Consider the following 12,102-nt stretch of genomic DNA (forward strand, 5'->3'; position numbering starts at 1 on the left):
TGAAGGAAGAGAAGGAGACGGGGAAGTGCCTGAGAAGGATAGTACAGCCTGTCCTTGAATCTACAGTGTGGAAATCTTTTTCTGTCATAGCCAGAAACAACATCGATGTAGAGTATCTGGAAGAAAGAGGGTTGGAAGAGAAAAAGAAGAGAGAGAACACCCACAATGGGTCTAAACTGAGCAATAATGAAGCAACGGATTCGGGGTCTGGCCCTTTGGCCTTTATTTCTCTCATTTCACCTGCTGAAGCAAGTTGGTTCAAATAGGTGTAGCAACAAGAATTATGTGATCAATGTGATGCTCATGGCTGACTCAGACTTCCCATCATCTGCTGAAAATTTGACATCAGCTGTGGAGGAAGCCTTGACAACAGTACAAGAAGAATTGCAGATGACAGGTAAGGCAATGGGTATGGGTAATCTCTTTTCCACTATGATTTCTTCTTAGACTTTTTGCCATAGCTTTCTATGCAAACTGCTTCTCAGACAGGCTCCTTGGTTCTCCATTCACGGTATGTAGATCTTATAGAAATAATGGCCTCCGTCTGTAAAAAAAGAAGCTCTCTACAGATAGGCAGAACTATATTTGCTTTTATGGTAGCTGGGCAGACTTTTTCTGCATGCTTTTCAGTAGGGATTGGGAACATGGGAATTGCTGACATGGATCAGACAAGACCAGAAATCCATCCAGTGCAATAACTTAGATGCCCTTGCTTCAACACCTAGCACTTATTCATCCTATTTCATAATTGCTTGATTATGACATGAAAACTGAGATCCTTTTCTCTCTTGGCCAGATTAGCCTGTAGACTCAGAGAAGAATTTAATCCCTTGACCCCATACGTTGATCACACTATGTCTAAAAATGTGAAGAGTCTGCCACCCATATATTTTTCCCTCATTTAGAGTCACTGCAGATGATCTTTTATTCGTTTGTTACCTTACCTCTCCTTTCAGCATCACCAACCTACTGTCAGTCTCCAGAATATCTCAGGACAAAGAGGTTCCAAAGAAATGATTCCCTTTCTGTCCCCTAGCTGCAGACGTTTTGTCCAGTTTTATCGGAAAGTGATATCTCTAATAATGGCCAACACTAAAAACAGTGTGTACTGAAAGTACTAACAACCGGCAGTCAGTGCTGGAGCAAACTCTTTATCTCATCCTAAGTAATGGGAGTCAGGTAGGTGGGCTTTCTGGTAGCTTTTTGGAATAGAAGTCATCCTAGCATTAGACTACACAGACATGTCACAAGAAGGATACCATTTTTAGTGGTTATCTCCAGCTCTTGAGGCTCTTCACTTTTACATTGCATTTCAGGAGAAAATGTTACTGTCAATGCCACCTTCCACCACTTTAAATCATCGCTATATGTCTCACAAGGCTGTCGCACCAGCACCTGTGAAGGTGTGGAACTCATCAAGCAAATCTATGTGAGTATCAGGCTTCCCTAGGTTGATTTCCTAAGAAGATAAGACTTTATCTTTCTGCGTTTATGTGTGTGTGCATGTATGCATAAGTATGTATGCATCTGTGCTTGTATGTCTGTCTTTCCATGTTAACTTTTGAACCTGTTGTTTAATTTCAAACAAACTTGACAGGCAAAGTTTTCAAAGATATTCCTGTAGATTTTGTGAAGACAAGCAATCAAATACAGAGAGAGACCCTATTAATGCCTCCCAGAGGCTGTTATTAGACATTTGGTGGCAGTGCCAGATAGAGCAGCCACCTGCTTCAAGCTACTTTTTCCATACTTAAGTTGTCACCGCCATTGTATCTGCACAGCTCTTTGTGGGGCCACTTAACCAAAGTAATCGATTAAAAAACAAACAAACAAACAAACAAATAACAACAGCAACAACAAAAAAACACAATCCAAACACTCAAACTGCCCAAGTGGAACACTTGGTGCCCATTTTCAACTGGATTAGTTCCCTGATGTGGTTCTCCATCAGGTTACACAAATACTTGTGCCAGCATGAAGGAGAGAGCTGTGTGACAGCTGGGGCACGCAGGCAGAGGGACTATTAGCCTGGCACCAATACCAATGAAACACATATGTAACTATGCCCAGAGGGCAAAGACGAACTGCGTGCTTGCTTCTCACTAGAAATCAGAGACATCGGTTGGGAGAAAATGTGTGAATGCCCTAGCGGTGGGAAAAGCTTCAGTTAGAACTGGTGTCTTATAAGATATTCAAGAAACTGTGTTTCAGTGGATTTTCTCATGTCAAATAACTGTCATCTCTCAGTGAGGCTTTATCAATCCGACATGAATTCTCACATCTAACAATATATAATCACATGCTGTAGACTTTGCTAAGACAAAGTCCCTCATGACACACAAAGCTACTGGTCAGGCCTCATTAATTTCAGTGGTTATTCAAAGATATATATATATGTATATATATATATATTTTATACAAGCTTCATATGTACATAAAACTATTTTTTTTCCCCGATTCACAGTATCATGTAATTCCAATCCCTCTGTCTGCTGCAAATGCAAGCAGTGCCTTGGCCTCTAATTTCATATACGCATTTGCAACAATTATGACATTTTAATCCTAACTTGCGCTCTCTCTCTCAGTGAAGGTCATACTTTCACAGGCACTATTCTGTCCTCTGTCTTTTCTTGGCTCTCTGTGACTCCTCCTTCCTTCATTCTAGGTTTGTTCTCTTTACCTTCCTATGTCTTCTTTCCTACTCTGTCCTTGCTTTTGCAGGGTAAATTCTGGGAATCCTTCTTAAATCTTAAAGTTCTCTTCAATCTTCCATTCACTTCTCTGCCAGTCCCCTACACTGTCCCAACTACTGACCTTTTCTGATCTCTTGCAGAATGATGGCACTCTTGGCTGTGCTGTCATAGGACCTGCTTGCACTTATGCCACCTACCAAATGGTCTCGTAAGTAGCACCCCCTCTCTCCAGTACTGTGATGTGAAAGCTATCAACTGTTGAACAAATTTATTTTGTGCACAAGACAGCAGAGACATTGGGGTTTGGGATATGTGAGATACTTTGATATATACAGTCAAGGCAGTAAGACTGTTATGCATAGCCACTGTGTTTGGCAGGGAGAAGAAGATCCCTTCCCAGAGCCTGTTGATGCAATCTCATTTCTAGAAGGTAAATGTTCCTAATTGCTGACAGTTGGTTCATTATTAAAGGGCTCAAAGGATATAACTTGTCAACAACTGCAGCATGAAAGGGAGATGTTAGCTTGAGGCACATAGACATTACAGCAACAGGAGTCCGTCTGGGTGGGTTTTCAGTTGCAGAGAGGGGCTTGAGTTTCATGTGTCAAGAGAAGGTCCAAAAACCCCAACTATCTTCTGTGAATAGTGTTTAGATAGGGAGCAGCCAGTTTCATCCTAACTCTTGTCTAAGAAAACATTCCTGAAGAATTAGTCTCTCTACTAGTGTATTATACATGGATCTGTGTGATTCTGTATAACATAATATAACATATAACATAACATAACATAACATAATGTAACAATTATATGTGTATTATATATTAAATATGTATCATATACTGTATATATTGTATTACATTATATTATATATTAATATAATGTTATTATATTATAAGTTAATATGTTAATTTTCACATATTAGGAAAATCATGAGCTGAATCTGTGTAGCCTTAGCATAATTAATTTAAAAAACAAATAAACAAAATGTCATGTCTGACAGAACACTGGAACAGGTTGCCCAGTGGGGTTGTGGAGTCTCCTCTGGAGACATTCAAAACCCACCTGGAGGCATTCCTGTGTGACCTGATCTAGGTGTTCCTGCTCCAGCAGGGGGATTGGACTAGATGATCTTTCAAGGTCCCTTCCAATCCCTAACATTCTGTGATTCTGTGTAACATCAGTCACAATGTACCAATCAATATCATTACCCATGTGAACCACTCTCCCATCTTTAAACTTTGGTAGCCTTTTGGTTTCACTGAGAAATACTCACAAGATTGGGAATCTTTTACCTCAAGCTTTATCAGCTTTTAACTTTATACTTTTCCTTGGGTGGGATGACCAGAAGTTAGGTCAATATTTCCAGTGAAAGCATGCTATTGATTTATAGAAGAATCAAAATAATAAAGTCTTTCTTATGTACAGGACCATGATAAAATATTATGCAACATGCCCCATTTTATTCATTGTGCCTCCTAACTTTAAGTGTTTTATTTATTTATTTATTTATTTTAATCTGCTGGATATAGAGCTGCCCAGAATAATGCCAAAGTCTTTTTCTTGGACTCTGGCACAGTTAAACCAGTATACAGTAAAAAGTATGAGTAGTGGAAATTTATGCAAAGTAGTGAAGAGCACTAACAATAAGGCAGCCAGCTTTGCCCACTGTGCAATGGATTTGCAAATCAAAACAAATGTTTTACTTTACAGCACTTTAAGTCAGCCAGAAAAATGCCCATTTCATTAGTGAAATCTCCCTGACATTACTTATTACATCATTTATGTCTGCATTATTGTCTATCATTTCTGTTGCAACAACTATAAGCCCTGTTATTAAGTAAGTGGCCCTTACCTGAAAAATAAAATTTTGTCATAATAATGCCAACAATGATGATGTTTTTCACAGGCAATATTGCCTGTCATAAAAAACACTTCACATAAAGGAATGAGAATATTTTGAGTTTAGTCTGATAAGATTGCAGCATCTAGGAAAATACTTTTATCCAAATGTTTGTCTGTCTGGACAAAAAGTACCAGTGTTTTACATATTCGCTGCTAGCAGAGGGCTGCCTTGTTTGGTCTCCTTGACTGCTGCTGCTCTCCAACTCCTAAAATACAGTGAAAATAAAAGACTTTTCCTTTGATTTGTAGGAGTAAAGTTCTTTTTATGGCAGCAAAGCCCTCACCCTCCAGCATTACAGCAATAAAGAGATAAAATCCATGCCATATTAAAAATTATGTTGGTGGGCAGAAAACTACTTGGCACCGATCACAGATCAGAGAAGAAACAAAATCCCCTTGTTCATCCAAAACTGACTTCACAACATTACCAAGACTTTTGGACTTCTGAGCATGCAGCTCAGATTTGTAAATACATTTTGTGATCAGTCTATAGGCGTGACTACAGGCACCAAAGATTTGATTGTCACGTGTAGGTTGGCAAAAAAATTACTTGAGAAACTGCTAAAAGGGTACAGCTTGTATCAACAGGGTGACACAATAAGCGGGGAGTTTTCCTTGAAATAACTCCTATGCCCCCTTTTTGTGTTTTGTTTTTCTAGCCTAGCCCTTAGAATATGTCATATAGATGATCTCATAGCTGTTGGGTAGATTGTTGAAAATAAACATATCCCTTACAAACCAGCTCCTGACACAGACAACACCTCATCCTTGACATGAGCCTGGCAGCAAAACTGGATAGGTTCTTGAGCTCTTGGAGTCCCATCATAGCCCTTGGGCTGAAATGGTGCATGGTACCCAAAGGGGCTGGATGAGGAACGTCTGTGCTGTGCAGGGAATTAGGGACAGTGGGAGAAGCTGCATGGTTCCATTCAACAGGGCTCTGCAGTGCCAATACCTTGAAATCTGCTTGTGTTCTTTAGGAGCTTTCTGTTTTAGGTTAAGCTAATGCAGGATGCAAGAGGAGAGGGAGCTGGGGATAGAAATCATGTGGCGGATGCCTTGATGCAACAACAATACATTCAGACCTGTCCTCTTGTCTCTCCCCTCAGAGTTGAAACAATACTGAGCCTGCCTCTGATCTCTGTAGGGAGTTTTGGACTGTCCTGTGACTTCAAAGAAAACCTAACCCGCCTTTTGACCCCAGCCAGGAAAGTGAATGACTTCTTCTATTCTTTTTGGAATGAATTCCAGCTGCCATTCAAAACCAGCACCTGGGAATCTACCTACATTTACAAGCAGAATGACAACTCTGAGGAATGTCTCTGGTAAGATCCAGATCCAACTCTGTCCCAGCTTTTAACTTGATAAATTCCATCTCTGTCCTCAGGCATGGTTCTTACAGGCTGTCCTTGAAGTCCTATGTGCTGAGAGGTGCCTTACTGATATCAGGGAATGAGAGAAGGGAAAGATGAATTACATCACGGAGCTGACTGCATGTCTGAATGTTGCACTCTATCTACTTTTAAGTATTCTCAAACCTTTTCTCTCCCTATGGACAGTGTAGCCCCAAAGTTGTCCTTGCTGCAAAAACATGTTTACCCCATTCTTGATGTAAATATTGTGACGTGAGAGTCTCCATCAAGGTCTCCAGAGATGCCTTTTTAGGTCAGGGGTCTTATAATGTAATGTTTCTCTATATTAATTGCTTCAATCTGTGAGCACTATTGTTTCTCTGAAACATTTCCAAAGTTCAAACTGTATCTTTCTTTGAACAGCACGACCCCCGGTAACTGCAGAGTTGAAGCTATGCTCTCACCAGTTTTGGAGCAAAGGAGACAGATTTTCCTTTGTGACCTGAAATATCAGCCTGTGATGTTTCTTGAGAATGCTGGGTTTTCTTCTTGCCTGATACCAAATGTCATTTTAATCAAGTAGATATTTTCATATACTGACACTTATCACTACTCTTCCTTTATGGACTCTTATTTGATTTTCAGTTCATGTGGATTATTATTTTTCCAATTTTAGGACATAAAATTCTGATTATTTTTTTTATTTTATTTTTGTAAAATCAGCTATGTTATACTTAGCTTGCTTGCTTCTCCTACCAATTTTATAAATGTAGCTTGAAGGCTGACAAGAATTCATGGAAATAGCTGTTATATTTCCAATTCATAACCTGAGGAAGTTACAGATTTTTAAGGAAAATTTACAAATGTATTGGCTTCAGAGTGATAAATATCTTACTTACAGAGTATCTTGTATGGAGAACTAAAATATATATACATATATTATTATTTTTTTTTCTGAATTAAGGGATCTAAAATCTGATCCCAATTCACTATTTTGTGAATATTTAGGAATTTTTATTGTTTCCTTCTTTTTTATTTTTAATGGACAGCAACTTGATAATTTGATGTAATTGCTATGAATACTTCTCTTTGATACTTTGAAACATGAATGTACTTCACTCATTTGCTACCACAATCCCTGTTTCTCCATGTTTGTAGCTATAATTGCTAATGTACTATACATACTTCAGCTAAATCCCTTTAGTCCCACAGGTTTAATAGTTTTCAGGCAAGTTAATGTATATAAGTTGTTATTTTCCAAGTGTTTCTTACCTGGTCTTCATTAATGCTTCTGTTCATGACCTTAGTTATAAATTAAGAAATCTTCAAGCTTCTTTTCTTAAATGTTGAATTAACAAAAATTTTAAAATTAATTTTGTATTTCTGCCCATTTTATTGTCTTTTTTTTTTTTTTTTGCATTTTAATACGGCTGTAAAATGCATCTAATTCTGCTTTAATAGAAACTGTCAGCTTGCTTTTTTGACTGTTTAATTTAAAAAATCCATTTTTGCTAAAGCATAAATTATACTGCATGGGCTAATTGTCCCTTGTGGGTATAAAAGCACGTGAATGCCTACAGTGACAGGAAAATCAAGTCATGTCTCAACTAACCACATGTTCCTACAAATTAATGATTAACTATTCTATTCCTGAAAACAGTGGGGAGCAAAAGATATTAGTAGTTTATAGGACAGCGATCTCAGTGTTGCTAAATCAAAAGTTAAACAGTTTGAAAACACAGAAAATTCTTCTTTTTTTCCCCCTGCATCAACTTTATTTCAGACAGAATATCTCTTCTCAGACACAACGGGTTGAAGCAAGAACAGGATTTTCTCTGTTATTGTTACAGATAAAAATGCTCCATTCTGCCTTACAAACAATTGTGTACTGTAAACAGCCTGTCTAGCATTTTGACTTATTTAAGAGAAAAGGCATAACACAAATGTTAGGAGTTGGCCATTTTCTGACAATGTCTGTGCTCCCTGCATTCTATCAGGTACATGAATGCACTAGACGCTGGAGTCACACACTTCTCTGAAAAACTGAAGTTCAAGGACATATTGAGGACACCAGAGCAGCTGAAAAAAGTTGTGAAAGATCCAGATCGCAAAAGCAATGGTAAGGGTGTGTGTGTGAGAGCGTGAGGGTGCACTCTCCCCTGCAGGCAATTTTCTTTTCCCTGGAAATCAGACTGACCTCTTAGTTATGTTTTAAGGATGGTCTTTCCACAGAGAAGCACACACATACTGTGTCACGTGGGTGCAAATGTAAGATGGCACAAATTCTGTCCCTATCCCAGAGGCCTTCTGGGATGAATTATCCCACCTAGGTATGATGTTGTCTTCCTACGTGCTCTGTTTTGTGAAAGATTCAGAAATCCAGGAATCACAACTCCTCCTAAGCAAGGCCTTAGATATTACAAGAATGCTTAGTTCTCTACCATTCCTGTGTTTGCAGCTCTGATACATATCTGGGCCTTGCTTGTGCCATCAAGGGGCACTTCTTCTGGAAGTGATCCATCTAAACTAGAAAAACAGATGAGTAATACCTCATCTTCTACTAAGACTAAGCACCAGGCATCAGCAGGCCAAGTGAGTACAAGAGCGATAAGTAAACCAATCAAACTATTACCTGAATGCCATTTGACTTAGAAAATTTCATATTCAGTAGCCTGTACTACATCAGAACTGCTACTGCTTATTTGAGTGAGATAATGGTGCTCTGGTACAATCAGACGTAAAATAGACCAGGTGTTGGGGCACCTTCTACCACTTGACTTTCCCTCAAATATCCCCATCTTACTACAGACGGTCCCAGCCCAGCGCAGGTAATGTGCCTTAGCCCAGCACTGCTACACTGCCTGCCACTCAGGCACCAGGGAACAGGTGAATGTCCTCTTCTAATCTGTATCTTTCACCAGTCTCTCTCCATTTTTGCTCAATCTGTAGTGATCATCATGTGTGGTACTCCAGCCGACATCAGCAGAGACCTAGGGACAGAGACCGTGGATAAGGACATCATTATAATCCTGATAGATCTCTTCAAGTAAAGTATCACTTTTGCTTTTCTTCTTTTCTCTGCACTTTGCTGAAGGGTAGAGATAATGGAAATATTCTGTGTGGAACTGTTTTGTTGAAGAAATGCTACCACAAAATATTTTCCATCGTTGCCTTTCCTCTCATCTTGCCCTTTATCTAAGTTGTTTCATGTTTAAATCGTGGCACATCCTCTACAACATCCCATTTAGTTCACGTGAGATTTTTCTAAGGCAGTGACCAGAACAAGTAGGGTTAACTTCAACCTATAGACTCAGTGCAGGAAGCTGTGAGAGAATCACAGAGTCCAAAGTTGGAATGGTCATGAGCTGTTCACATGAAGATCGTAAATTTTTCATAAAATCTATCCAACCAGACAATAATGTAAATGTGACATAGTATATTTTTCTAGCATCTACTTACTCCTTTTTAAATGACTTAAAAGGGTGGTACAGTTGTATCTTCCAATGAGCAACATCTTTATAACTACATAACTCTAACTTTTCAGAGATGTTCCTTAGTATTCAGCCTAATTATTCTGTTGTTCAATTTAATCTTTCTATTACTAATTACCTCGGGAATTCATGGTCTGGGAGAAAGCTAGTTGACCTAGCCCAAAACCATGCCCAGATTTTTCTGATGTTACATTTGTCCTCTGGTATGCCCAGATGCCTCAGATCATCTTATGTGCTGCCCTCCTTAAATTTGCTACATGTCCCTCTGGTTTTCCTGAATATCTCAAACCATGTTAATCTCTGTAAAACAGAAACAAAATGCAGACATATGTTAGATCCATGCTTGAGCCATAGAAGACAGTAGGCAAGGTCCTATGTTTCCACAGGTGTCAAGACCCTCAGACGAAGTGATGAATTTAAATGTTTGTCAGATCTGAGTCCTGTTGCAACCAGAACACACACAATGTTTAAGCCTCCCTCAGGGGAGGTGGGATGCTGCAGAATTATCCAGTCTGGTGTACTCTAATGAAGGTTCCTTTCCATCTGGTTAGTTAAGTCCAAAAGTGAATGAAAAGCACTTTGAAATTATCCAGGATTTGTAAAAGTCATAAGATTCAGAGAAAGGCAGGGACAGGGTTGTGTAGTCAGGATCTCACTGGATGGCTAAGGAGTGGAGCCTGTGGTCTCCAAAAGCTCTTAATACTGTACTTACTGAAATAAATAAAAGGATACTCAAGCATGAATAATTAGAGAATGCTCACACACAGTGAGTTTTTAATCAGTCTAGCTATAGAAGTGACAGATGCTGCCACTTGACACTAATATGCATTGCTAAATTCCTCTGTAATACATGAATCCAGTGGTTGCCAGTCTGGGAAGCACTTCAGATGTCCTGTCAGGATAATGAAACCAAAGACACCTGAAAGCTACAACCTTTCCTGCTTGTTCTAGCACAGTTTTCAAATTCACATAGTTTCCCCCAATTTTCCTATCTCACTGAATTAAACAAATCAATAAGCTGCCCTCTGCATCTTTTTAGTTCTTTTATGCCCTCCTATTAAATGTTTTTAGTGCAACTCCTGCTGTGATCAATTCTAGCAGGAAATATCAAAATTAGAGGAACATGTAAAAGTATGTAGAAGAGGTCAGATAATAAATAAACAGGACAGAAACCAGTTACAGTAATAACAATAATTCGCTGCAGGCTCAGTGTTTCAGATTGCCAGATCTCTTTGATATTACCTTTTAATGTAGGTAAGCACAGAAGCTGGCATGAGGGAATGAACAATGTGAAGGGTTCTGTCTATGATGAAATTTTATTTATGTAACTACTGTTTTAAACAGTAGTTTAAAGGGGAAAGTAGAATGATTCTGTCATGGTTACCACTGCCCATATTGCTGACTCATGGGGTTTTGCACTTTGCTTTGCAGGAACACATACTTCAGAAACAACACTTCAGCCCGTTACATGCAGAATGTACTTGTCCTGACTCTGCCACCAGCTAATCACAGCTTAAGTACTGCAAAGATTGTGGACACCAGCCTGGTAACCACACTATTTTATATCTGATTATTGCCTTCAGTTCATTCATGTTCATGCACTAGGAAATGAAAATGGAAAATGTAGCTGTAATCATCCCTCATCGTGGTTTTTGCTGATATTTTATTACATTCACGCAGAATGACATTTCATTCTGCTGCAATTATATAAAAATACAACATCATAAGGCAAATATTCAGGATCTCATATTCCTGTTTTGTGAAGTTCTAGTCAACCTTTTCATGTGTTCTGCAAGTGTCATGTTCATGGGACTTGGGGGAGACTTGTAGGTACATAACTTTCTGACTCCACTCAGGGTGACTGACAATCTTATGTAACTGGAAAACATCACTGAAGGAAGATCTATAGCTGTAATAAGGATGTGAGCATGGAAAGATCAGATTTTTGTCTGCAGATATACCTAAGTGGTGGCAACCATTACTGCTTCTGTCCAGGGACATTCTAGTTTTTCAAATTCTCAGAAAACAGTGTGTTTTTTTTCTTTAGGAAATACTTTTTAAAAATTATTTTTATTTCTATTTTTTTATTTCCTGAAAAGCAGAAACTATCCAAACCCTGTACCTGTTCAGTGAAACTGATATTCCTGCAGTTTGCCCAGGAACCAGACTCTGTGTGAGAGTTCCTCCCAGGATTTGTGGCTTTGAATTTCAGCTCTCCAGCAGAGACCCTAAAGCTTCTGGCTGGATTTACAGGGTCTCCAGATCTCCCAGCCTGGGCTCAAAAATTTTTTTTGGTACCAGCTCTGTGGCAGGCAGCTGGAAATTCTGGCACAGCTCCTTGCCCCTGAGCTGTGGCCATCTGAAAGCCCAGACTCACTGACATCACACCAGATTATCTGCACAGGAAGTCTAATGCAAAGCCAGAGGCTTTGGGTCCTGCTGAGCACACCTGCCCAGAACCCACAGTGTAGTATTTCTTGAATCCTTTGCTCAAGGGTCAGCATGCCAATGCTTTACGTGGGCCTCATAAATTTTCCCCCAACTGCCTGTCTTCATACACCAAAAATGTATTGTGTACACCTTTATTCTTCTAAGAGACAACGCTGATATGGCATTGCCCATCATTCATATTCTGGCCTTCCATGCCGGAGTTTTTGCCAAATG

General features: G+C 39.2%; 1 protein-coding gene across 1 annotated transcript in view; it reads left to right on the forward strand.

Moving 5' to 3' along the window:
- The first annotated feature begins 303 nt into the window (after window positions 1-303).
- GUCY2C (guanylate cyclase 2C) overlaps window positions 304-12,102 on the forward strand; it is a 44,342-nt gene continuing 32,543 nt past the window's right edge. Inside the window, exons 1-7 of the mRNA XM_040544773.1 lie at window positions 304-397; window positions 1,103-1,179; window positions 2,834-2,901; window positions 5,705-5,920; window positions 7,945-8,066; window positions 8,897-8,993; window positions 10,870-10,984. Of these exons, the coding sequence (XP_040400707.1) occupies window positions 304-397; window positions 1,103-1,179; window positions 2,834-2,901; window positions 5,705-5,920; window positions 7,945-8,066; window positions 8,897-8,993; window positions 10,870-10,984 (789 nt within the window). The remainder of the gene's footprint in view (window positions 398-1,102; window positions 1,180-2,833; window positions 2,902-5,704; window positions 5,921-7,944; window positions 8,067-8,896; window positions 8,994-10,869; window positions 10,985-12,102) is intronic.

This window comes from Cygnus olor, chromosome 1 (assembly GCF_009769625.2).
Source record: "Cygnus olor isolate bCygOlo1 chromosome 1, bCygOlo1.pri.v2, whole genome shotgun sequence".
In the NCBI taxonomy this organism is placed as follows: Eukaryota; Metazoa; Chordata; class Aves; order Anseriformes; family Anatidae; genus Cygnus; species Cygnus olor.